A 23,716-nucleotide genomic window follows, 5' to 3' on the forward strand; every position below is an offset into this window, starting at 1 on the left:
CTCTCTGTCTCAAAAATAAATAAACGTTAAAAAAAAAAAAGATTCTCTCTCTCTCCCTCTCTCCACCTCCCCCCCAAAATAAAATATATTTTTAAAAATTTAAAGTGACATCTACAGATTGTAGGGATTAGGACATAGATACCGTTGAGAGCCTTTATTCAGCCGACCCTAGGCGCCCGCTGGAGAAGCAACGTTACTAGAAGGTAGGTATGTGGATAACAGACCTGGCACAGGGATTTGACCATCGGGAAAGGATGGATGTACAGTGGGGACAGCAAAGACAGGCTGGAACCCCCGAGGAAGGCCCATTAGCTTCCTAGGGTTGCTGTGATAAATGGCCACAAACCAGGTGGCACAAAACGACCGAAATTTATTCCCGAAATGTATTCTCTCGCGGTTCTGGAGGCCAGAAGTCTGGAATAAAGTAGGCAGCAGGGCCACACCCCCTCCAAAGGCTCCTTGCCCCTCCCAGCTCCCCGGAGGCCCCCCGCACTCCTGAGCCTGTGGTCTCTGCCTCCGTCTTCGTGGGGCCTCCCCTCCGTGTGTCTGTGTCTCATCTTCGTGGGGCCTCCCCTCCATGTGTCTGTGTCTCATCTTCGTGGGGCCTCCCCTCCGTGTGTCTGTGTCTTCTCTTCTTTCTCTTTAATTAATTTTTTAAATGTTTATTTATTTCTGAGAGAGAGCGCCAGAGCACAAGAACGGGGGAGGAGCAGAGAGAGGGAGACACAGAATCCAAAGTAGGCTATAGGCTCTAAGCTGTCAACATAGCGCCCGACACGGGGCTCGAACCCACAGGCCATGAGATCACGACCTGAGCCGAAGTCAGTCTCTTAACCCCCTGCGCCACCCAGGCGCCCCTCTTCTTCTATCTCTTGTAAGGATCCTTGACAATGGGTTTAGGGCCCCCCTAGGTAATCCAAGATGGTCTCATCTCAAGAACCTTGCCTTAATTATATCTGCAAAGATCTGCTTGCCAAGTAAGGTCATATTCATGAGTTCCAGGGGTTAGGATGGGGACATATTTTTATGAGGGCCTGGGGGGGGGGGGTTGGCCACCATGCAAGCCACTACAGAGGGTGACCTTGAGCCCTGCCGGCAGCTGTGTGTGAGAACTTCTCATGTGATAATCCCATCACACGTGTAAGGCCTTGTACAATGACTGTCTCTCCAGCAGGGGCTCCTTCCCTGCGGCCGCCCTTCCCAGGGCAGCCAGCACACCGCGGGGCAGGGGGCAGACCCTTGAGAAGTGAGGGGGCAGAATGAATGAGCCTCCCCCACCCCACTCCCACCCCCCTACGTTATGGTTCCCCGCGATTCTTTGTGCCTGCGTGGGACCGGTTGGAAGGTATGAATAGAAACGGAAATATCGGCAGCCCTTTAGTGGCCATGACAGCACCCATACTCCAGACGGGAAAACTAAGACTCAGAGCAAATCTTCCCAAGCCCCGGTCTGCCGCCTCCAAAGCCCATGCTCGTAATCACTGGGCCCCCTTGCCTTGCAGGAAGGTCGTGCACGGTAGCATCTATTGTTTTATTTTAATTTAAGGTTTGTTTACTTTTGAGAGAGAGAGCAGAGGAGGGGCAGAGAGGGGGGTGGGGGGACAGAGAATCCGAAGCGGTCTCTGCGTCGACAGCGGAGAGCCCGATGCGGGGAGCGAACTCCCCAGCCGTGACATCACGACCCACGCTGAAATCAGACGCTCAACCGAGTCCGCCAGGCGCCCCGTGTCTGTTTTTAACTGCACGTGGCCCCGTGCGTGCCCCTGAACACGTCGCGTGCTGCTGGAAAGGATGACAAGCAGGGGTGCGAGTGAGACAGCACAGGCCCCGGAGTCAGAACTGAGCCCGAGTCGTGCCCTCCCACCTCCTCGCTGTGTGACCTCAATCAGGGGACTGCAGGGCCCTGCGCCTCAGTTTCCTCATCTGCAGAAAGGGGACGTAATAATAGCGTCCGCCTTGCCAGTTTGTCGTGGGGGTCATAGACACGAATGGGTTGCGTGTGGTGCTGAGAGAGAAGTTGGTAAATGGGAATTGGTGTGGTCAGCATCTGGGAATTGGTTTTGAGGGAGGCCAGGCGGAGGAGGAGAGGCCTATTCTTCATCTTGACGGAAAAATTAGATAACGAGGTCCTAGCCTAGATGCGTGTATTAGCTACACTTTTTACTCAGCTTTTCTAACAAAACCTAAAAATAGATAGTGGTTTATCTATTAAACGACTGGGTGGCCCAGTCGTTTAAGCCTCCGACTATTGATTGCGGCTCAGGTCCTGATCTCACAGTTTGTGACATCGAGCCCCTCGTGGGGGGCTTGGCTGACAATGTGGAGCCTGCTTGGGATTCTCTCTCTCCCTCTCTCTCTCTCTCTCTGCCCCTCCCACACTTTCTCTCTCTCTCTCTCTCTCTCTCAAAATAAACTAAAAAATATTATTAATAAAAATACATAGCAGCTTAACTAGGATGGAAGTCTATGTTTCTCTCACGTAAAGGTCCAGTGAACACCCAGGGCTAGAATAGTAGCTTGAAAATGTCAGAGACCCAGACTCCTACCTTGCTGCTTGCTGCCTTCACCTCGCACTTCCACCCTGTGGCCCAAGATGGCTGCTCCAGCTCCCACCATCACATCCGCATTCCAACCATTGAGAAGAAAAAAAAAGAAAGTCAACCCAGAAGTTTTACATATCACATTCTATTGCCTGGAATTTGGTCATGGGCCCACAAGGGAGACCAGGAAATGTCATTTTTTTCTGGCCAGCTAAAATTCTGAGGTCCTATTACAAAAGGAAGACGAGAGAACAGTCATCAAGGGGCAGCAAGTGTATCTGTCACGCCAGGGCTCTGCTACCAAGTGGCTAACGCGACCGTGGGTGAAATTAGTTTACCGTCCTGAGCCTCAGTATCCTCGTTGGCCAAATGGGATTAACACGCGCCTCTCGGGGTTGAGGAGTTGATCAGGAATTAATGAGAGTGTGGGCACCAGACGTTTAGTACAGGGCCTGGCCCCATATCAGCCTAGAGTGTGTGTCGGGAATCTCCTTGAACTTGTGAGTCCAGGCTGTGGGTGATGTGCCTCTTCATGTGTGAGAAACTCGCCCCAGGTTCAAGAGCTGAACCGGGCATTGACCTTGGTAAGTTACTTCTCTAAAGCAAAGGATCTGGCTTCTCCACACATGGAAATCCCCTCTCAGCCTCCTAACCTTGGGACTGGGCGCGTGTCCTTACACCCCAATCCCCCTTACACCCCATCCCCCTTCCCCTGGAGAAGGGCAGACTCCCAGGAGGGGGGAGGAGGCCCATATATAGGGTCTCCAGCCCCCCCAGACCTCACAGAACTAAGCCCACATCCCTCAACCACTACCACCAAGACTGCTCGCCTCGTCTGTGACAGTCCTAACATTCTGAAGCCAAAGGTCCTATTTTCAAGTGCATTTCTCGGAGACCCCGACCCCTGCTGCAAAGTTTCACTTGCTATCACCACCCTGGGTAAATCCAGACCCTCAGTCATGGAACATCTCTTCCAGACGCATGCATGAAATCTTCCAAATCCTAAATGTTGGTGCCGTTCCCAAAAAACAATTTTAGGAGCATGCAAACAAACCCGGACACATCTACTGGTTAGATGTGTTTGCAGACCCTCGTGGAAGCCAAACTGCCATTTTACGGAAAGGGAAACTGAGGCCCAGAGAGCGGGAGGGGGTGGGGGGGTGGGCCTGACTTGGTGAGCCTAGGAGTCCAGGGTTCTGAGACTCGCCATCATCAGTAACGGAATGACCAATATCCTGCGCCTTCTGAGACGACGCACTCCACTGGCAAGTGTCCTGATTTTGATAACTGCACTGTGACTGTGTCGGGGAATAACCTCATGTGTGGAAATACAAGCGTTCAGGGCAAAGGACATAACGCCTGAAAGCTACTCTCCAACAGTTCCGAGGGGAGAAAAGCAGAGACAGCCCATGATGGAGCCCACTAGCCACTGTTAACGACTGGTGACTCTGGGTGAGGGGTACGCAAGAAGTCTCTGTCCTATTCTTGCGACTTTCCTGCCAGTTTAAAATGATTTCAAGAGAGAAAAAAAGTGATTGCACAATAAAAAGTCATGGTTTAAAAGTTGAAGGTTTCAGGCTCTGCGTTTCTAGAGTATCTAAGTCCGTGCCTGCATCTGTGGTCAGAGTTTGGGGGGTTGGGACGGTGAATTTGCTGCTTCAGACGCGGCCTTGGGGTGTGACCGGGGCCTTCGGGTGTGACTAAGGGGCGTGGCCAGCCTCAGAGGCCTGGCTGCGATGAGGGGCAGGCAGCAGCCTGAAGTGTGGTCAGAGCCTTGGGGGCGTGGCCAGGGAGTCGGGGGCGTGGCCTGAGAAACCTGTTCCCGAGGGAGGCGTTACGTCTGTACTTGGAGCGCCCTCTTGTGGCTACTCTAGGATCTGGCCTCCGCTTTTTATTTTTTCTTATGTATTATTATTATATAATTATATATTTTTTAAGTAGGCTCCCCCACTGGGCGTGTCAACTCACAACTCTGAGCTCAAGACCTGAGATCAAGAGTCAGACGCCTTAACAGACTGGTGAGCCACCCAGGCGCCTCTGGCCTCCACTTTTTTTTTTTTTAATTTTTTTTTTTAACGTTTACTTATTTTTGAGACAGAGAGAGACAGAGCATGAACGGGGGAGGGTCAGAGAGAGAGGGAGACACAGAATCCGAAACAGGCTCCAGGCTCTGAGCGGTCAGCACGGAGCCCGACGCGGGGCTCGAACTCACGGACCGTGAGATCATGACCTGAGCCGAAGTCGGACGCTTAACCGACTGAGCCACCCAGGCGCCCCTGGCCTCCACTTTTTAAAAAGCTTTATTGAGGGGCACCTGGGTGGCTCTGTTGGTTTAGCGACTACTGACTGGATTTCAGCTCAGGTCATGATCTCCCAGTTGCTGGGACTGAACCCTGAGCTGGGCTCTGCTCTGACAGCATGGAGCCTGCTTGAGATCTCTCTCTCCTCTCCTCTTGCCCCTCTCCTGCTCACTCTCCCTCTCTCTCTCTCTCTAAATAAATAAACTTTTTAAATTAAACAGCTTTAGGGGCGCCTGGGTGGCTCAGTCTGTTAAGCTTCCAACTTCAGCTCAGGTCACGATCTCACGGTCTGTGAGTTCGAGCCCCGCGTGGGGCTCTGGGCTGATGGCTCAGAGCCTGAAGCCTGCTTCCGATTCTGTGTCTCCCTCTTTCTCTCTGCCCCTCCCCCGTTCATGCTCTGTCTCTGTCTCAAAAATAAATAAACGTTAAAAAATTTTTTTTAATTAAAAAAATAAATTAAACAGCTTTATTGAGATATAATGTATACACCATGCAACTCAGCTATTTAAAGGGTACAATTCAATGGTTTTAGTAAATTCAAAGAGCTGTGCGATCATCATTACAATCAATTTAAAAACCTGCCTTGGGGCGCCTGGGTGGCTCAGTCGGTTAAGCATCGACTTCGGCTCAGGTCATGATCTCGCGGTCCGTGAGTTCGAGCCCCGCGTCGGGCTCTGTGCTGACAGCTCAGAGCCTGGAGCCTGTTTCAGATTCTGTGTCTCCCTCTCTCTCTGACCCTCCCCCGTTCATGCTGTCTCTCCCTGTCTCAAAAAAAAAATAAATAAACGTTAAAAAAAATTAAAAAAAAAACCTGTCTTCACCCCCAAAAGAAACCCCATACCCACTACTAGTCACTCCCTATTTCTTCCCAACCCCCTTCAGCCCTAGGCAACCCCTAATATACTTTCTGTCTCTACAGGTTTTCCTCTTCCGAACATTTTATATAAATTTAATCCTTCAGTATATGGCATTTTGTGACTGGCTCCTTTCACTTGGCATAATGTAGCATGTATCAGTATTTCATTCCTTGTTGTTGTTGTTTATTTATTTATTTTGAGAGACAGAGAGAGCGCAAAAGCAAGCATGAGAGGGGGCGGGACAGAGAGAGAGAATCCCAAGCAGGCTCTGCTCTGTCAGCGCTCAGCCTGACATGTGACTCCATCTGATGAACCGTGAGATCATGACCTCAGCCGAAATCAAGAGTCAGACACTCAACCAACTGAGCCACCCAGGAGCCCCGGTACTTTGTTCCTTTAATGGCCAAACAATCTTCCACTGCACAGGTACCCTGCTTTTAATTGACCCACCTGCCAGTTGATGGGCATTTAGGTTGTTTCCACAAATATCTGCGTGGATGTATGTTTTCAGTTCTCTGGAATATATATGCATAGGAGTGGGATTGGTGGGTCATACGGTAACTCTATGTTGCCGTCGAGAAACTCTGTGTCCTCTATTTTGAGGACACTCCGAATTGTTTTCCAAAGCAGCTGCCCCGTTTTTACATTCCCACCAGCAGTGTATGAGGGTTCCAATGCCTCTACAGCTTTTCCAACACTTACTGCCTGTCTTTTCCAGGACAGCCACCCTAGCAGGTGTGAAGTGGTATCTCACTGTAGTTTTGATTTTCATCTGACTGATAATGACCTTGCAGATCTTTCCCTATCATTCACTGTTTTTGTATCCGCTATGTGGCTAGATGCACTCTTAGCCACTTTGCCGTAGCGGATCCAGATTTTTCCAATTAAAGTGTTAATGACATGACGTCCTTCTCAGAGTCCACGCTTTCCCTTTGCCACACCCTGCATTTCATGTTTTCGTACTATTATCACATTGATACAGATGTATCCTCAAATAATATATAGCACCGGTTTTGCATGTTTTCAAGCCTGGTATAAATGACACTGTGCTGTAATCCTTCTGTACTTGTGTTTTCTTGTTTGTTTGTTTATTTGTTTGTTTGCTTGCTTGTTTTTCTGGGATTTGTTTTTACTCATTGTATTAGTTTCCTAGGGGTGCTGTAACAAAGGACCACAAATGGAGTGGCTTAAAGCAACAGAAATTTAGGGCACCTGGCTGGTGGCTCAGTCTGTTAAGCATCCAGCGTAAGGGCAGGATCTCACGGTTCGCGGGTTCGAGTCCCGTGTCAGGCTCTGTGCTGACACCTCAGAACCTGGAGCCTGCTTCGGATTCTGTGTCTCCCTCTCTCTCTGCCCCACCCCTGCTCATGCTGTGTCTCTCAAAAATAAGTAAACGTAAAATTAAAAATAAACCAGAAATTTATTTTCTCCCAATTCTGGAAAGTAGAAACTCCAAACCAAGATGTTGGCAGGGCTATACTCTCTTTGAAGGCTCTAGAGGAAGATCTTTCCTTGCCTCTTCCTACCTTCAGGTGTTTGCCAACAATTCCTCACATTCCTTGGCTCCAATCTCTGCCTCTGACATCATGCGGTTTTCTTCCGTGTAGGTACCTGTGTCTGTGTCCAAATTTCCAATCACGTTGGATTTACGGCCCACCCTAATCGTGTGACCTCATCTTAACTTGATGACATCCACAAACACTCCATTTCTAAATAAGGTCACATTCCATTTCTAAATAAGGTTCGAAAGGACTTGAATTTGGGGGTGGGGCGCATTCTTCAACCCAGTACTCTCATCAGTCTGTTTTTATGACTCACACTATTGACATGTGCATTCAGTTCATTCATTTGAACTTCTGTGTGGGAGGCCTTTGTGAGAGTACATCACAATTTATTCATCCCTCCTGGTGATGGACTTACCTTGTTTCCAGTTTTCTCCATTTCCGACAAGGCTGCAATTAACATCCCTGAACACGTCTCTTGGAGTTTCTCAGGGCAGGATTTTTCAAACTGCCCAACAAGATCCATTAGTGGGTTGCGAAACCAATTTAGTGGGTTGTAGACACAATTTTCCCCTTAATGAAATGGAATTAAACAGAACAGAAGCTGTTGTAACGCATGCACATAGTCAGGGTAAGGATTACCGTGTGAAACTGGGTTTTGTTTTGTTTTTTTTTCCTTTGGCAGGTGTATGTAATGTCCCGATATAAGCAAATATGTTTAGGAGCCCCAGCCCTAGCAGGTGTAGACGGCAATGGACGTGCCCTGTCCAAGGTCTGATGGGTGTTACACAAATGCTCCCTCCAACTAACTAGTGCAACTAATTTGTCCACTTACACTTCCGTCAGCTCCTCATCGACACTTAGCATCATCAAAAATCTGAATTCTTGCCAGGCCAGAGGCTTCTCATCCTATTGCTGGAAGAGGAAACAGGCGCAGAGGGCAGAAACGCAAGGAGCTGGAAGGCAGACCCCACCATCTTTGCTGTAAAGACCGGGTCTCTGCCAGGGCGGAGAGATACCACCATCGAGGATCCCGTTAAGCGAAGAATTCTCGGGTTCTAGGAGGGGATGCGGGCTGAGTAGGAAAGGGTGTTGGAAGGAGAGGGTCCGTTCTCATCCTAAACCCCCTTTCCCTTCCCCCACCTCAAAGGGATGCCTGGGGCTCAGGGATGGCCCGGCCCTGGGCGCCCCCGGAGTCAGAGGAGAGCGGATGCTGCAGGTTGGGGACAAAACCACGCTCCTCCAGCCACGAGCCTGCCAGACGCACCTGGATCCCCGCACCCTTGAACTCCACCCTCCTACCTGATCCCCTGGAGGACCCAGGGGCCTACCTCCTCTGGAAGTCTGGGTGTCTCAACTCTAGCCTGATTTCCCGCTGGCCCCTCACGTGGGGCCGCAGGAATGATGTTGCCCAATTCCTGCTCCCTCAGGCACCCAGCTCCTGCTCCCAGGGGACCAAGGGACCTGGTAATGTATGCTTTCCTTGTCGGGGACAAAGGCATCGAACTATCTCCCTGACCTTTCCTCCCAGAAAGTTCGGTGCTCTTAATCCTATGCCACAGCCAAAGATCCAAACCTGGGTCCAAGAGACTCAGGAGGGCTCCCTCCCGGACTCACCTCCCCGCAGAGTTTGGATAACTAAGCCCCCAGCCCTACCCCCACCCCCACAAAAGTCTCGGGTCTCTCCGAACCCTTCCTCCAATGCAACCTGGAGACTTCAGCCTCCAACCGGTCCCAGAAGCGGCCCAGGCATCGTACCTACACTTCCTGCCCATCGAAGAGTCTCTTCTCGTTTCCGCCCCCCCGAAGCCACCCCATCCAGGTCTCTTTAGGGGAACAGACTTTTTTTTTTTCCTAATGTTTATCTATTTTTGAGAGAGAGAGTGCGTGCGTGTGTGAGAGAGAGAGAGAGAGAGAGCAGGGGAGGAACAGAGAGACAGGCAGACACAGAATCCGACGCAGGCTCCAGGCTCCGAGCTGTCAGCACAGGGCCCGACTCGGGGCTCGAACCCACGAGCTGTGAGATCATGACCCCAGCGGAAGTCGGAGGCCCAACCGACCAAGCCACCCAGGCGCCCCGGGAGGAGCAGACTTGGAACCCCATCTCTAGGAACCCAGGGGCCAGATCCCCCAGGCTCCGCCCCCTTGGGAGACGCTGGTATCTGCGGTCCACTCCCCGGTTCTCCAGGGCCCGCCCCCTCACCTTTGGCGCCGGGCCCCGCCCCCACCCTGGGCTGGGCCCGCCCCCTCACCTTTGGCGCCCGGCCCCGCCCCCACCCTGGGCTGGGCCCGGCCGCACCTCTCCCAGCCGCACGCCTACCTCCCAGGACGCCCAGGGACCCATGGCCGCGGTGGCAGCCCCCTGGGGGCGGCAGCGGGAAGAGGCCCGCGCGCTCGGCCGGGCGGTGAGGCTGCTGGAACGCCTGGAAGAGCACTTCGGGGACCCCCGGCTTGCCTCCAGTCCCCCCTCGATGCGGGACCTGCTGCCCCGCACCGCGCAGCTGCTGCGCGAGGTGGCCCAGGCCCGGCGGGCGGCCGACGGAGGCGGCCCCGAGGGTCCCGGCGGTGCGCGGGACTTCCTCGTCGTCTACCTTAACAACCTGGAGGCCAAGAGCAGGCAGGTGGCGGCACTGCTGGCACCCCAGGGTCGGAGGAGTGCCAATGACGAGCTCTTCCGGGAGGGCTCCGGACTCAGGTGAGCCGCGGCTCCTGCCCCAGGAAAAAGGTGGGGTCGCGAGTCCGGGCCCCCAGCGCCGGCCTCCTTCAGACCCAGGGGTCCAGACGCCCAGCTCCTCCTCCCTTAGACCCAGGATTCCTGCCCCAGCCCCTCCTCCCTCAGACCCAGGAATCTAGCCCCCAGCCCCCTCCTCCCTCAGACCCAGAGGTCCAGAGCCCCCAGTCCCTTCTCCCTCAGACCCAGAAGTCCAGGTCAGAACCCCCTTCCCTGGGGGAACCTGGAAAACTGAACCAGCCGGGTTTTTCTTTCTTTTTTTTTTTTTTTTTTAATTTTTTTTTCAACATTTATTTATTTTTGGGACAGAGAGAGACAGAGCATGAACGGGGGAGGGGCAGAGAGAGAGGGAGACACAGAATCGGAAACAGGCTCCAGGCTCCGAGCCATCAGCCCAGAGCCTGACGCGGGGCTCGAACTCCCGGACCGCGAGATCGTGACCTGGCTGAAGTCGGACGCTTAACCGACTACGCCACCCAGGCGCCCCGGGTTTTTCTTTCTTTGGGCACCTATGCCTTTAACCCCACCCCCCCATGTCCCCTCTTTCTTGGCCACCCAGCAGCCCTCTTCAAATTGCCCGACTCTCCCAGAGGCCTAGACACACATCCTGAGAATGCGGGGACCCCAGGGAGCTTCTTACAGGAGGGGGGGGTGGACTGACATCCCCATCACCGCCCTTGCCTAGGGGGACACGCAGCCCCGCCTCCTGCCCCCCCCCACCCCCGTCTTGGTTCCTGAGAACAGCTAGCTCAGGACCTAGGGCTTGTCTGTAGCCCCCTCCTCTAAACTCTGGGGAAGGGGCTCCTGAGTGTCAGGAGTAGCCGAGGCTTGGGGTCTAGAGCCCAGAACAAAACAAGGTGTGGACCAGGAAGCTCTCAACCATGTCCGGTAAAAACTTCGTAATGTCTCCTTAGATTCATCCTGAAATGAAATGTGTAGGCCACGCAACTTACCTACCCATCACTGTTTAAAGGTCACTATAATACCCAAACTGTTATAAGGAAGTGATAACAAGAATGCCCTTCATAACAACATTATCTGTGTTTCAAATGAAAATGCCAAGGCACAGTTACAATTATTCTCGCATGCAGAATTGGCTCTTAAGACGTTCACGCCTGGGGGGCGCCTGGGGGGCTCAGTCGGTTAAACAGCCAACTTCAGCCCAGGTCATGATCTCATGGTTCTTGAGTTCAAGCCCCGCATCGCTGTGCTGACAGCCGAGAGCCCGCTTCGGATCCTCTGTCCCCCGCTCTCTCTGCCCCCCCCCCAACTGCTTATAGTCTCCCTTTCTCAAAATTAAATATACATTTAAAATAATACAAACTCTGTATGGAAACCAATTTGACAATAAATTTCATATATTTAAAAAATAAATAAAATAATAAAATAATACAAACTAATAATAATTAACACGTACTGAGTGCCAACTGTATGCCAGGTGTCGCTGGGCATTTTATGTGCTCATGAGATGAGGAAGAATCCTCTTAGCTTCCCCTCTAAGACAGGGGCTGTACTTATCCCGCACTCATGCCCATTTCACAGTTGAGGAAACTGAGACTTAAGGGGGGAAAAAAGGAACCTCCCCAAAATGACACAGCTTAGTGTCAGAGCTCCCCTTTGCTGCTCCCGACGTCCTGACCAGTACCCCGGGGAGGCAGCTGGCAGAAGGAAACACGCCCCCCCCCACCCACCCCCCCCCCCCCCCCCCGTGCTGCTAAAAACAAGAAGGCCCCAGAGCACGACCTGCTCCAAGACCACGGTCAACGCCCTCAGCGCTGGTGGGCTACAACAGATGTCAGGAATCCCGCAGAGCTGGCTCAAGGCCGGATGAGGCCAGGCTTCTCCTGCAGCCCCGGTGGGGCTACAGGTGGAGGCTGGGGGATGGCTGGGCTGGTGGGCAGCGCCTCCCTTTCCTTCCCAGAGGAGGAAACCGAGGTTCGCAGAGGGGAGGCGTCAGGACTGTGATAGGCTGTCTCGGGATGGACTCCACCCTGCCAGAGCCTGGGGGCCTGGTCCCTGTGGGCAGAGTCCCCCACAGCAGGCACAGGTGCCAGCGCGAGCCCCCAGGTCCAGCCCAGGCCCTCAGAGCCCATCCTTGCAGGCGACAGCTGGCCAAGCTGGCCCTCATCTTCCGCTACATGCATGCGGAACTGAGCGCACTCTTCCCCGGCGGAAAGTACTGTGGACACACGTACCAGCTCGCCAAGGCCCCAGCCCACAGCTTCTGGAGGGGGCACTGCGGCGCCCGGTGAGTGAGCACCTGTCCCCGGGGCCCCGAAGTTCCTGGAGCCTCATCCTGTCCTTGCCAGGGGACCAAGGAGTCCAGGCAGCCCCGCCCCCCCAGCCCCTCCTCCCTCAGACCCAGAGGTCCAGGACCTCAGCCCCTTCTCCCTCAGACCCAGGAGTCCAGCCCCCAGCCCCTCCTCCCTCAGACCCAGGAGTCCTGCCCCCAGCCCCTCCTCCCTCAGACCCAGGAGTCCAGCCCCCAGCCCCTCCTCCCTCAGACCCAGGAGTCCTTCCCCCAGCCCCTCCTCCCTCAGACCCAGGAGTCCAGCCCCCAGCCCCTCCTCCCTCAGACCCAGGAGTCCTTCCCCCAGCCCCTCCTCCCTCAGACCCAGGAGTCCAGCCCCCAGCCCCTCCTCCCTCAGACCCAGGAGTCCAGCCCCCAGCCCCTCCTCCCTCAGACCCAGGAGTCCTGCCCCCAGCCCCTCCTCCCTCAGACCCAGAGGTCCAGGGCCTCAGCCCCTTCTCCCTCAGACCCAGGAGTCCTGCCCCCAGCCCCTCCTCCCTCAGACCCAGGAGTCCAGCCCCCAGCCCCTCCTCCCTCAGACCCAGGAGTCTTGCCCCCAGCCCCTCTTCCCTCAGACCCAGAGGTCCAGGGCCTCAGCCCCTCCTCCCTCAGACCCAGGAGTCCTGCCCCCAGCCCCTCCTCCCTCAGACCCAGGAGTCCTGCCCCCAGCCCCTCCTCCCTCAGACCCAGGAGTCTTGCCCCCAGCCCCTCCTCCCTCAGACCCAGGAGTCAGGACCACCAGCCCCTCCTCCCGCAGACCCAGAGGTCCAGGCCCCCAGCCCCTCCTCCCTCAGACCCAGGAGTCCTGCCCCCAGCCCCTCCTCCCTCAGACCCAGAGGTCCAGGGCCTCAGCCCCTCCTCCCTCAGACCCAGGAGTCCTGCCCCCAGCCCCTCCTCCCTCAGACCCAGGAGTCCTGCCCCCAGCCCCTCCTCCCTCAGACCCAGGAGTCCAGGCCCCCAGCCCCTCCTCCCTCAGACCCAGGAGTCAGGACCACCAGCCCCTCCTCCCGCAGACCCAGAGGTCCAGGCCCCCAGCCCCTCCTCCCTCAGACCCAGAGATCCAGGGCCTCAGCCCCTTCTCCCTCAGACCCAGGAGTCCTGCCCCCAGCCCCTCCTCCCTCAGACCCAGGAGTCCAGGCCCCCAGCCCCTCCTCCCTCAGACCCAGGAGTCAGGACCACCAGCCCCTCCTCCCGCAGACCCAGAGGTCCAGGCCCCCAGCCCCTCCTCCCTCAGACCCAGAGATCCAGGGCCTCAGCCCCTTCTCCCTCAGACCCAGGAGTCCTGCCCCCAGCCCCTCCTCCCTCAGACCCAGAGGTCCAGGGCCTCAGCCCCTTCTCCCTCAGACCCAGGAGTCCTGCCCCCAGCCCCTCCTAACCTCAGACCCAGAAGTCCAGGGCCTCAGCCCCTCCTCCCTCAGACCCAGAGGTCCAGGCCCCCAGCCCCTCCTCCCTCAGACCCAGGAGTCCTGCCCCCAGCCCCTCCTCCCTCAGACCCAGAGGTCCAGGGCCTCAGCCCCTCCTCCCTCAGACCCAGGAGTCCTGCCCCCAGCCCCTCCTCCCTCAGACCCAGGAGTCCTGCCCCCAGCCCCTCCTCCCTCAGACCCAGGAGTCCAGGCCCCCAGCCCCTCCTCCCTCAGACCCAGGAGTCAGGACCACCAGCCCCTCCTCCCGCAGACCCAGAGGTCCAGGCCCCCAGCCCCTCCTCCCTCAGACCCAGAGATCCAGGGCCTCAGCCCCTTCTCCCTCAGACCCAGGAGTCCTGCCCCCAGCCCCTCCTCCCTCAGACCCAGAGGTCCAGGCCCCCAGCCCCTCCTCCCTCAGACCCAGGAGTCCTGCCCCCAGCCCCTCCTCCCTCAGACCCAGAGGTCCAGGGCCTCAGCCTCTTCTCCCTCAGACCCAGAAGTCCAGCCCCCAGCCCCTCCTCCCTCAGACCCAGGAGTCCTGCCCCCAGCCCCTCCTCCCTCAGACCCAGGAGTCCAGGCCCCCAGCCCCTCCTCCCTCAGACCCAGAAGTCCAGCCCCAGCCCCTCCTCCCTCAGACCCAGAGTCCTGCCCCCAGCCCCTCCTCCCTCAGACCCAGGAGTCCTGCCCCCAGCCCCTCCTCCCTAGAGGCCCTCCCATGCTAGGTTCCTGGAGGCCTCAGCTGTGTGCTCCCCCCCCCCCCCCAGTTGTGTCCTGTCCTGGGCTGAGTTTGAGTCCATCTTGTGCACCTGCCACCCGATGGAATCAGGCTCCACAGGCCTGGCCTTGCGCTCCACCATCAACCTCACTGGCAGCGGCCACGTGTCCATCTTCGAGTTTGACATCTTTACCAGGCTCTTCCAGGTCAGGGAAGGCCAGGGCTGGGGGAAGGAGAGGTGGGGAACATGGGTCTGAGGGAAGAGGGGGCTGGGATCTCAGATTCCCGGGTCCCGGGGAAGGGAGCGTCTGGGCTCTTCTGTGTACGGGATTCCTGAGGCCCACGACGGGTGTAAGCAACGTGGCTGGGTTCCGAGACCCCGGGAGGCACTGGGTGTGCCTTGCTCGGCCCCTCCGTGACCCCAGCGCTGCCCCGCTCCAGCCTTGGCCGACACTCCTCAAGAACTGGCAGCTCCTGGCGGTCAACCACCCGGGCTACGTGGCCTTCCTCACATACGATGAGGTTCAAGCGCGTCTGCAGGCCTGCAGAGACAAGCCAGGCAGGTAAAAGGGCCAGGAAGCTAGGTTATAAAGGACAAGGACTTGGACACCCGGATCCCCAGCAGAACGAGGGGATGGGAATTCCCAGGTGGGGCAGCGGTGATCGCACCCTCACCCCCTTACCAACCTCTCCCGCCAGCTACATCTTCCGGCCCAGCTGCACTCACCTGGGACAATGGGCCATTGGATTCGTGAACTCAGACGGCAGCATCCTGCAGACCATTTCTCTCAACAAGCCCCTGTTCCAGACACTCCTGGACGGACAAAGGGAAGGCTTGTGAGTCGCCGTCCTGGCAGGTGGAGGGTGTCGGCAGAATGCACTTCGAAAGGCGTTGCCCGTTGCACGCGGCCCCTGATGGCTCTGAGGGCGCGCGGTTCACACGGCCCACATTATAAATTTGCAATACCATGGTGTTCCGGTAGGTGGCAGACGAGGGTCCAGAGGAAGGGGAGCCTTTTCCAGTTCAGAGAAAGCTGCTACGTGGGCTCCAGGCAGCTCTGAGAAGTGTGTGGGGAATTGACTTCACTGGCCTATTCCTTGGAATTCTGCTGAACAGCTTTCGCTTCTAGACATCCATATCCCATTCTAGAATCTAGACGGTTAAAGCAGAAAGAGCACTGGGCAAGCAGCTAGACCGGGTGTTTTCAACCTGTAACCTTGGCTGCCCCACAGCCCCTCGATCAGAAGCTGCCTTGGGTAGGAGAGGAGGAGAAAAAAGGCAGGTGAGGTTCCCCAGTCTCATCCTGAGCCTTTGGCCAGAGCTATCTTATTAGTCCTGTTGATATGATATGATCTGAGATAGATATGCAGTCCGTTCTCATTGTTTATGGTAGTTCTGTTCTATAAAGTCGCTGTAAACACTAGATTATTGAATACTGAGCCGTTGCTCGTAGGGGAAATACCGGCTCGGTTTCCTGCAAGATTCTGGTCACATTTCTTTTTTTAATTTTAAGTAGGCTCCACACTCAATGTGGGGCTTGAACTCACGACCCAGAGATCTTCACATGCTGTACCTGCCGAGCCAGCAGGGCGCCCCATCTGGTCACATTTTTGTCAACCAATTGCTACCTGATTGGTAACCAATAGTAACCTTTTTGTGTGTCTCTGTCTGAAGACACCTTTAAAATTTTTTTTTTAACGTTTATTTATTTTTGAGACAAAGAGAGACAGAGCATGAATGGGGGAGTGGCAGAGAGAGAGGGGGACACAGAATCGGAAGCAGGCTCCAGGCTCTGAGCCATCAGCCCAGAGCCCGACGCGGGGCTCGAACTCACGGACCGCAAGATCGTGACCTGAGCCGAAGTCGGACGCTTAACCGACTGAGCCACTCAGGCACCCCTGAAGACACCTTTTTAAATATACAGTTGAGGGGCGCCTGGGTGGCTCAGTTGGTTAAGCGTCCGACTTCGGCTCGGGTCATGATCTCACAGTTCATGAGTTTCAGCCCCGTGTCGGGCTCTGTGCTCACAGCTCCGTGCCCCGAGCCTGCTTCGGATTCTGTGTCTCCTTCTCTCTCTCCCCCTCCCCTGCTCGCCCCCCCCCCCACTTTCTCTCTCTCAAAAATAAATGAACATTAAAAAACATGTTTTAATATATATATAACTGATACTTTCACAGTGAGCTCACGTCTCAACGAAGCTCATCTGACACCCATATATTCTCTATACGGCACATCCCAGGCTTGTACTTAGGCACCCACGACCCTGGGATCATGACCTGAGCTGAAATCAAGAGTCGGATGCTTAACCAACTGAGCCATCCAGGCGCCCCAAAGATGTCTTCTGCTTGAGCCCAAACACTCAAGGACAGGGACGGGGGGGGGGGGGGTGGAGTGGGGGGGTGGGGGGGCGGGTACTCTGGGAGGTCAAAGCCTAGGATGTAATCAGTTTCCTGGTTCTTGTTGATCTGAGTTTGTGTTTCCAGAGCTTCAGCCACTGAGGTCTCGTGTGCCCTTTTTGGGGAGTCTGAGGGGACACAGCCCTGCCCCGGGGCCTGAGGAGTCACAGCTTGCCCTGGAAAGTCCCAATTTGAGGAGAGGGGAGGGAAAAGATCCCCAGGCCAACGATGGGTTTGGGAGCGATGCTCATCCGGGGGGCTCTGGGCCCATGTCTGGGGTGAGGAGTATCAGACGGCCCTCGGTACCCCTGTCTTTCCTTCGCCCAGCTTCCTCTACCCAGATGGGAAGAACCACAACCCAGACCTGACTGAACTCTGCCAGATGGAGCCCCATCAGCGCATCCATGTGTCGGAGGTGAGGCCCAGGCCTGCCACCGGCCCTGTCCCTGTCCCTGTGTACTGTGCCCCCCGAGGGCCTTAACTCAGGAGTTCTCTCCCTAGAGACTCAGGCCTAGAATCCCAGAGGCCGTGGGTTTCTGTGCTGGTGCGGTGGCCACATGACCTGGGGGTAAATCACCTGACCTCTCTGGGCCTCTGTTCCTTCTCTGGAAAACACAGCTCGTCCTGCCCCCTCCCCGGGGGGTTTTGTGGGGATTAAACCAGGAAATGATACTGCTGAGGTTGTCAGAACGGCTAATGCACTTGACCCTTCACCGACGACAGCCCCTGTATCAGCGTAGTCTTCACAGCCACCCCACGGGCGAGGGAGAAACGACAAAGGAAATCTTTTGGTATAAGTATATCCCACAGAACCCTTGGGATATACTTAAACCCCAAAATAGGTTCATTGTTTACCTAAAAATCAAACATAACAGGGCATCCTGTATTTTTAGCTGCTCAGTCTGGCAACCCTGCATAGAGACCACCCCAGGGAACAAGTCTCATAGGCAGGTACAGGTAGGAGGCCGCCGGATACACGGCCTTGGACTTAGGAGGGTTCGGGGCTGGCACAGACGTTCGGGACTTTCGTCCTGTGGCCTGACTTGGATCCCCATGGCTAACACCACCCCTCTCCATCCTCCCCCATCTTCTGGCCTCCTAGGAGCAGCTGAAGCTGTACTGGGCCATGGACTCCACGTTTGAGCTCTGCAAGATCTGTACCGAGAGGGACAAGGATGTGAAAATCAAGCCATGTGGACACCTGCTCTGTGGCAGCTGCCTGGCTACCTGGCAGGTGGGTCCGACCGCCCTGCCTTCCCGCCCAGTCTCCCCCCACCCCTCACCCCCAGCCTCCACCTTCATGCTAGAGGTCCCTAGCATGAGGGATCATGCCTCATGGATCAGATGGAGAAACTGAGGCCCGGGGAGAGGCAGAGATTGGCTCAGGGTCACTTGGGAGCAATGAACAGGAGCCCACCTGTCCGCCTCTGTGTCTCTGTCTCCGTCTTGCCCTACATCTCTCACCTCTGCTTTTCGTTCTCTGGCTTCCTTATTAGCGGAAAGGGCTCCTTGTTCCCTGGCTGGGTGACCTGGGGCCAGTGGCTTCACCTCTCTGAGCCTCAGCCTCTTCCTCGGGAGAACCAGGCTGATAGTAGTCACCTCCTAAGAGCCATGGTGAGGATCCAAGCCCTTGGGGAAAGAGGGCAGTGGCCCCTGTGCATGGTAGGTGCCTGATGCGAAGCTTTGTGATTGTAATGGAAGTGTTTGCAAGCTTGTGATGGCTGAGGCATGCGTCTCAAGGACATTCTTGAATACACATTGCCCCACTGTAGGGCTGTAGGATGCAGGTCCTAGCAAAATGACCCGAATAAGGAAACAGGCCACCCCACATGAAGTTCCCCTTTAAGAAAACCCGGGTGGGGGTGGGAGGAAAGGGCGCCTGGGTAGCTCAGTCGGTTAGGCATCCGACTTCAGCTCAGGTCATGATCTCACGGTCCGTGAGTTCGAGCCCTGCGTCGGGCTCCGTGCTGACAGCTCAGAGCCTGGAGCCTGTTTCGGATTCTGTGTCTCCTGCTCCCTCTGCCCCTCCCCGGCTCATGCTCTGGGTGTCTGTCTCTCTCTCAAAATAAATAAATAAACATCGGGGAAAAAATTTTTTTGAAAGAAAGAAAGACAACCCGGGAAAACCTAGCCAGCTGACCCCTTAAGTGACCCCGCTTTTCCCTTCCCACACCCCAATGCCTTAAATTCACCAATAGAGAATGAGCCCATGAATTCCAAGGCACCCCCCCACTCAGCCCCTAATAAAGGCAGAGCCCCCCTGGTGCGTGTGTCTTCCCTCCGTCTCTACCTGGGACCTCACCGTGTGGCCCCAGGCAGGCCACGTACCCCCCAGGACCTATGGGTAATCGATCTTGGTCTTCAGAGCTCACTGGTGGTTGTTGATGAGGTGGGTCCTATGATCCTAAGACCCACAGGGGCCGGTGGAGCCACAACAAGGTTGGCCCCAGCGGTGGTGGTGGGGCGGATGTCTGTGGGGCTCCCCACGATTAACATGGGCCCAGGCCAGTGCTCAGGCATTCCTAGGCAACAGCATCATCACCGTGGACAGCTAGCTGAGACCCCAACAACACCCGGCTCCCCTGGGCTATCTGCTTCTGTGCCCCTCCGGACCCCATTTGGCTCCCGCCCCCCTTCCCGTCAGTCCTGCACTTCCCAGCCCCTCTCTGCCTGACTCCTCTCCCTCTGTTTCCCTCCATCTGTCCTCAGCACATCCCTCTGGTGGGGAGGAAGGCCCTTGTGGTCCTAAGGGACAAGATGGCCCTTGTGGTCCTAGGGACAGGGAGACCCTGACCCTATATCCCTTCCCATCCCACCCCCAGAACTTTGAAAGCCAGACGTGCCCCTTCTGCCGCGGCGAGATCAAGGGCCAAGAGGCCGTGAGTATCCATCAATTTCAAGGGAAGCCAGAGGAAGCCACGGCCGCTGCCGAGTACCTGAGGTCCAGCAGTGACCAGGAAGATGGGGAGGAGGAGCTGGGGCAGGTAAGCAGGGCCAGGCAGGAGCTGGAGCTGGAACCTCTGGGTCTGAGGGAGGAAGGGCCAGCGACCTGGATCCTGGGTCTGAGGGAGGAGGGGGCTAGTGACAGGAGTCGGGTCCTAGGGGCCTGGACTTTTGCTTTCCCAAGGGTCTGGGGCTCTGGCTTTCTCCAGATGAAACTCCCCTGAGCGTTAGGCCCTTGCCTTATTCTCTGTTGTATCTCCAAAGCCTGGAAGAGTGCCCGAATGCTGGGACTCTAAGCAGAAGGACACGTAGGTAGGAAGAGAACAGCAACTTACAGTCCCCTCCCCACCCTCCATCACTCCCAGGTGGTTTCCTCAGCCCCCCCTCAGCTGAATGTGTCCCCAGCTACAGGCCGGCTGAAAATGGTGAGTCAGGTGCTGGTCTGGTTCAGCTCCGGGGTCCCTCAGGGGCACCAGGTCCTGCGCTCCCCCTCGGCACCCACTGACCAGGTGCTGGGCGATCTGGCACCCACCACCTCTGTGCCCTCTTGTTCACTTCCTTACGCCACCCCTTGCCAGCTTTCTGGCTCTCCTTCCAGCATCCCAGGCATGTCTCATCCCAGGGCCTTTGCACCAGCTGTCCCCTCTGCCCGGGCCTCCTGTCCCCCAGGCTTGCTCTCTCTCATCTCCTCCCCAGGGCGGCCTTCCCCGATCACCCCCATTTTATTGAAAAAAAGCACCCCACCCCCTGCTCATTTTCATAGTTCTTGCCACCACCTGGCAGAAGGCGTATAATTTTCTGTCACCGTCAGCCGGTGGCCACCCTCCCGAAGGTTAGGACTTCGTCTTCTCCATTGGATCGCCAGAGGCTAGAACAGTGCCTGGCACATAGTAGGTGCTCAGTAAATGGGCTTTCAAGGAATCCAAGGAACAGAGCCTTCCCAACAGCCCTGTGAAGTAAACAAAAAATAAAAGAAATGCTCCCCTCCTCATTTTCCAGAGGAGAAAAAGCTCAGAGAGGTGACTGTACCTGTCAAAATTTCACAGGCTGATACAAGAGAACCTGGTGTTGGGGGCGGGGGCTGGGGGAGGGGGCGTGGTGCTTAGAAAACCCTACCATTATCTGCTGATCTTGGAAGCAAGCCCCAGCCTTCTTGCTCCTCCCCACCCCCTACTTCCTACCCCAGGATTTTCCGAGACCCTGGCCTGCTGGGGAGGGGCCCATCTGTGTTAGGCTGAGTACACATAAGATTCAATCAATACAGAGGCGTCTTCAAACAAACAGCTCAGGAAGTCCGGGAACATTATTTCGACCGCAGCAAACAAGTGAGCCAGCAGGAAGGGGGGTGGCGGTGACACCAGCCAGGGAAGCTAAAAACAGATCCAGACCTGCAGCCCAAGGCAAATGGAAACATTAGGAGGCACTCAGCTGGCTCCCAGAGGACAATGAGGGGGGACGTGGCCAGGACGGCAGGCTGGGAGGTGGGGGAGGGGGGGCGCCTCCGGCCACGTGGGCACACCTTGGCCCGGGCTGTGCCCTCCGCCTGGCGTGCCCTCTCCTCTTCTCCCCAAACCCTGCCTGATTCAAATTCCAGTCAACTCCTACCCCCTTGGTTCTTCAAAACATGCTGTAAGAGGGATGGCCCCCGGGGGTCCTGCCTCCCAGCAAAGTGACGGCCGTAATGAGCATAGTTAACGTGTTAACGTGTGTCTGAGTTGCTGGGCACCCGGCCCTGTGTTTCGTGTATTAATTTTGGCGGTCATGACAGCCCCGTGAGGTGGGTACTGTTGTGATCCCTGCCGTAAAGCACGGGACACCGAGCCTCGCAGATGTGGAGGCCATCGGCTCAAAATGACAGGGTCAGGAATGGATCCCAGGCCCGCGGCTCGAGACTCCAGACTCCGTCCTCCACTCCTGTGGGCCTCTCTTCCCTTGTCTGTGAAATGGGCATCATGGCAGAGGCCAGTGGCAATGTGGGTACGGTTTGCGTGTGCTGTCCTCCGTCTGAGAAACCCACCCCTAGGCAGCAAGATCGTCATTTGGCGAGACCCTGGCCCCTTGCTGGCCACTGGGGACCTCTCCCGTCCTCGCTGTCTCCACGTGGAGAATGGCAATCAGCCCGGCGTGGGCCCCACAGGTCCCGATGAAGTCAGCAAGCCTGGATCATACCCCTCCCTGACCTCTCAGAAGCCCCCACTTAATTCCCCCAGGGCTCCAAGAAAAAGCCAGCATACCCTCCACAGCTCACAGGGCCTGGAGACCTGACCCGTCTCCACCTCTCTGACCTCCTACCATCCCCCCCAATTCCTTTTCAGCAACAGGGGACTACTGCTGTCCTAACAGGCCATAAGCCCACCGCCCACCACAGGACCTCTGCCTACTTCCTTGTCACACTCAGCCTTGTGTTCCATCGCCCTCCTTCTAAGAGGTTTTCCCCAGCCGCCCCCCAGTCCCCCCAGGCCTATTCCAGTTCCCTGAAGGTCACTTAATACTCTGTGGATAGTTCCTTGTTCATGCACTGATTACTCATGGTAAGTCTTTTGCTCGGTAAACTTATCCGCGGCACGAGGACAGAGATTTTGTCTGCCTGGTTCATGGCTGTCTCTTCAGAGCCTAGAAGGGTGCCTGGCCCCACACTGTAGACGCTCCGGGAATGCTTGTGAGTTGGATGGATGGACGGATGGATGGATGGAAAGATGAATGGATGGACGGGTGAGTGGAAAGGATGGAGGGAGGGAGGATGGATGGATGGAAGGATGGATGAACGGACGGACGGACAGAACTTCCTACTCGAGCCAGAGGTGCTAGGGAAAAAAGCAGCATGGACAAAGACGAGACTGTTGGGCTGTCCCTCCCTCCTCCTGGCCCCAGCCACCCATGTGTTACCACCATCTGGGCCTATGAAATGACAGTTCACTGCAGCTCAGCTGTGACACTTCTTAATCTCCTCCCCTCCAGGTACCTCTGGCCCTCCCCAGACTTCAGGGCCCTCTACCCTTGCCAAGAATTAAGACTGTGGCCTTAGCCCCATGGGAAATCACCTCCAACCCTCAGGCCAGGGAGGGAGCCACAGGGTGAGTGGAGAGGCAGCTGGGGTCCAGGGCTCCCAGGTCTGAAGGAAGATGGGATGGGGGGCAGAAGGGAAAAACGCTGGTTCCAGAAAATCAATAGCCCCTCTTCAAACTCTCTCCACTGCAGAAACTCCTGAAGGAAAAGTCACCCCTCCGGCTGCCCCCGTGGGGCCCGTGATCGCTGCCCAGGCATGGGGGCCGGTGAGTCGACCCCACCCCAGCGCTGGCCAGGTTCCCTCGGCCTGGCCCTGCCCTGTCCCCCAACCTGACTGGGATACTATCTGACCCACCTCTCTTTCTGCCTTGCAGGGCACCACACGTGCTGCTAAAGGGAGCCCCAGCGGCTGCAAGGGGTTTGTGAATAATAAACTGCCAAGCCTGGTCTGTCCTCTGATGTGTGGAGAAAACTATAGCAGCCACCAGGGGGCAGCTTGACATTGGGAACAGGTGGTCCTTGAGGCCTGATCGCCACCTGCTGAATCCAGGGGTCTGGAGGGGCAATGGTGGGGAACCCAGCTCTTCTGGATTCAGGAGTCCAGTCCTCCGGCCTCCTCCCTCAGACCCAACAGTCCAGGCCACCAGCCTCCTCCCTCAGACCCAGGAGCCCGGAGTCCCAAGTTTTCACAGAATCAGGCAACCAACCCCCTCACCCCATTAATGAAAAAATAATACTAATTCCTGAACCCAGGCCCAGATATCCAAGTCCCAAGCCCCTACTCCAAAAGATCTCTCGTTTCTTTAAGAGTTACACACCTGGTCTTGCCCAGCGTTCCTAACCTTCTCTTTCTTCCATCCCTCCCTGGGATCTTCTCCCAGAGTAACAGTGATTTCCAGTCCAAATCAAACTGAAGAAGTGTCTCCCTTGCTCATCACTCATCTCGGAGGTTCAAGCCTCCCTCCACTTCGGTTTAAACCATGAGCCCTACCCTGCCCTGGGCCCAGCCCAAGCTGGATGAGGCTGGCACGG

General features: G+C 56.1%; 1 protein-coding gene across 3 annotated transcripts; it reads left to right on the forward strand.

Annotated features, from left to right (window-relative positions):
* Window positions 1–9,478: 9,478 nt before the first annotated feature.
* On the forward strand, window positions 9,479–23,137 carry CBLC (Cbl proto-oncogene C). Of its 3 annotated transcripts, XM_086690053.1 has the most exons (12): window positions 9,479–9,894; window positions 12,032–12,178; window positions 14,388–14,544; window positions 14,780–14,901; window positions 15,038–15,175; window positions 17,063–17,150; window positions 17,838–17,969; window positions 19,558–19,719; window positions 20,044–20,103; window positions 22,637–22,752; window positions 22,877–22,950; window positions 23,059–23,137. In XM_086690053.1, exons 1-11 carry the CDS (start codon window positions 9,542–9,544, stop codon window positions 22,884–22,886), a joined length of 1,485 nt encoding a protein of 494 aa, XP_086546179.1. In that variant the 5' UTR covers window positions 9,479–9,541; the 3' UTR covers window positions 22,887–22,950; window positions 23,059–23,137. The 3 variants fall into 3 exon arrangements, with proteins under 3 accessions (XP_086546179.1, XP_086546181.1, XP_086546180.1); XM_086690055.1 differs by lacking the exon at window positions 22,637–22,752; XM_086690054.1 differs by lacking the exon at window positions 20,044–20,103.
* The last annotated feature ends 579 nt before the right edge of the window (window positions 23,138–23,716 follow it).

The sequence above is a fragment of the Puma concolor genome, chromosome E2, assembly GCF_028749965.1.
Source record: "Puma concolor isolate L17-30 chromosome E2, mPumCon1.1.hap2, whole genome shotgun sequence".
Lineage (NCBI taxonomy): Eukaryota > Metazoa > Chordata > Mammalia > Carnivora > Felidae > Puma > Puma concolor.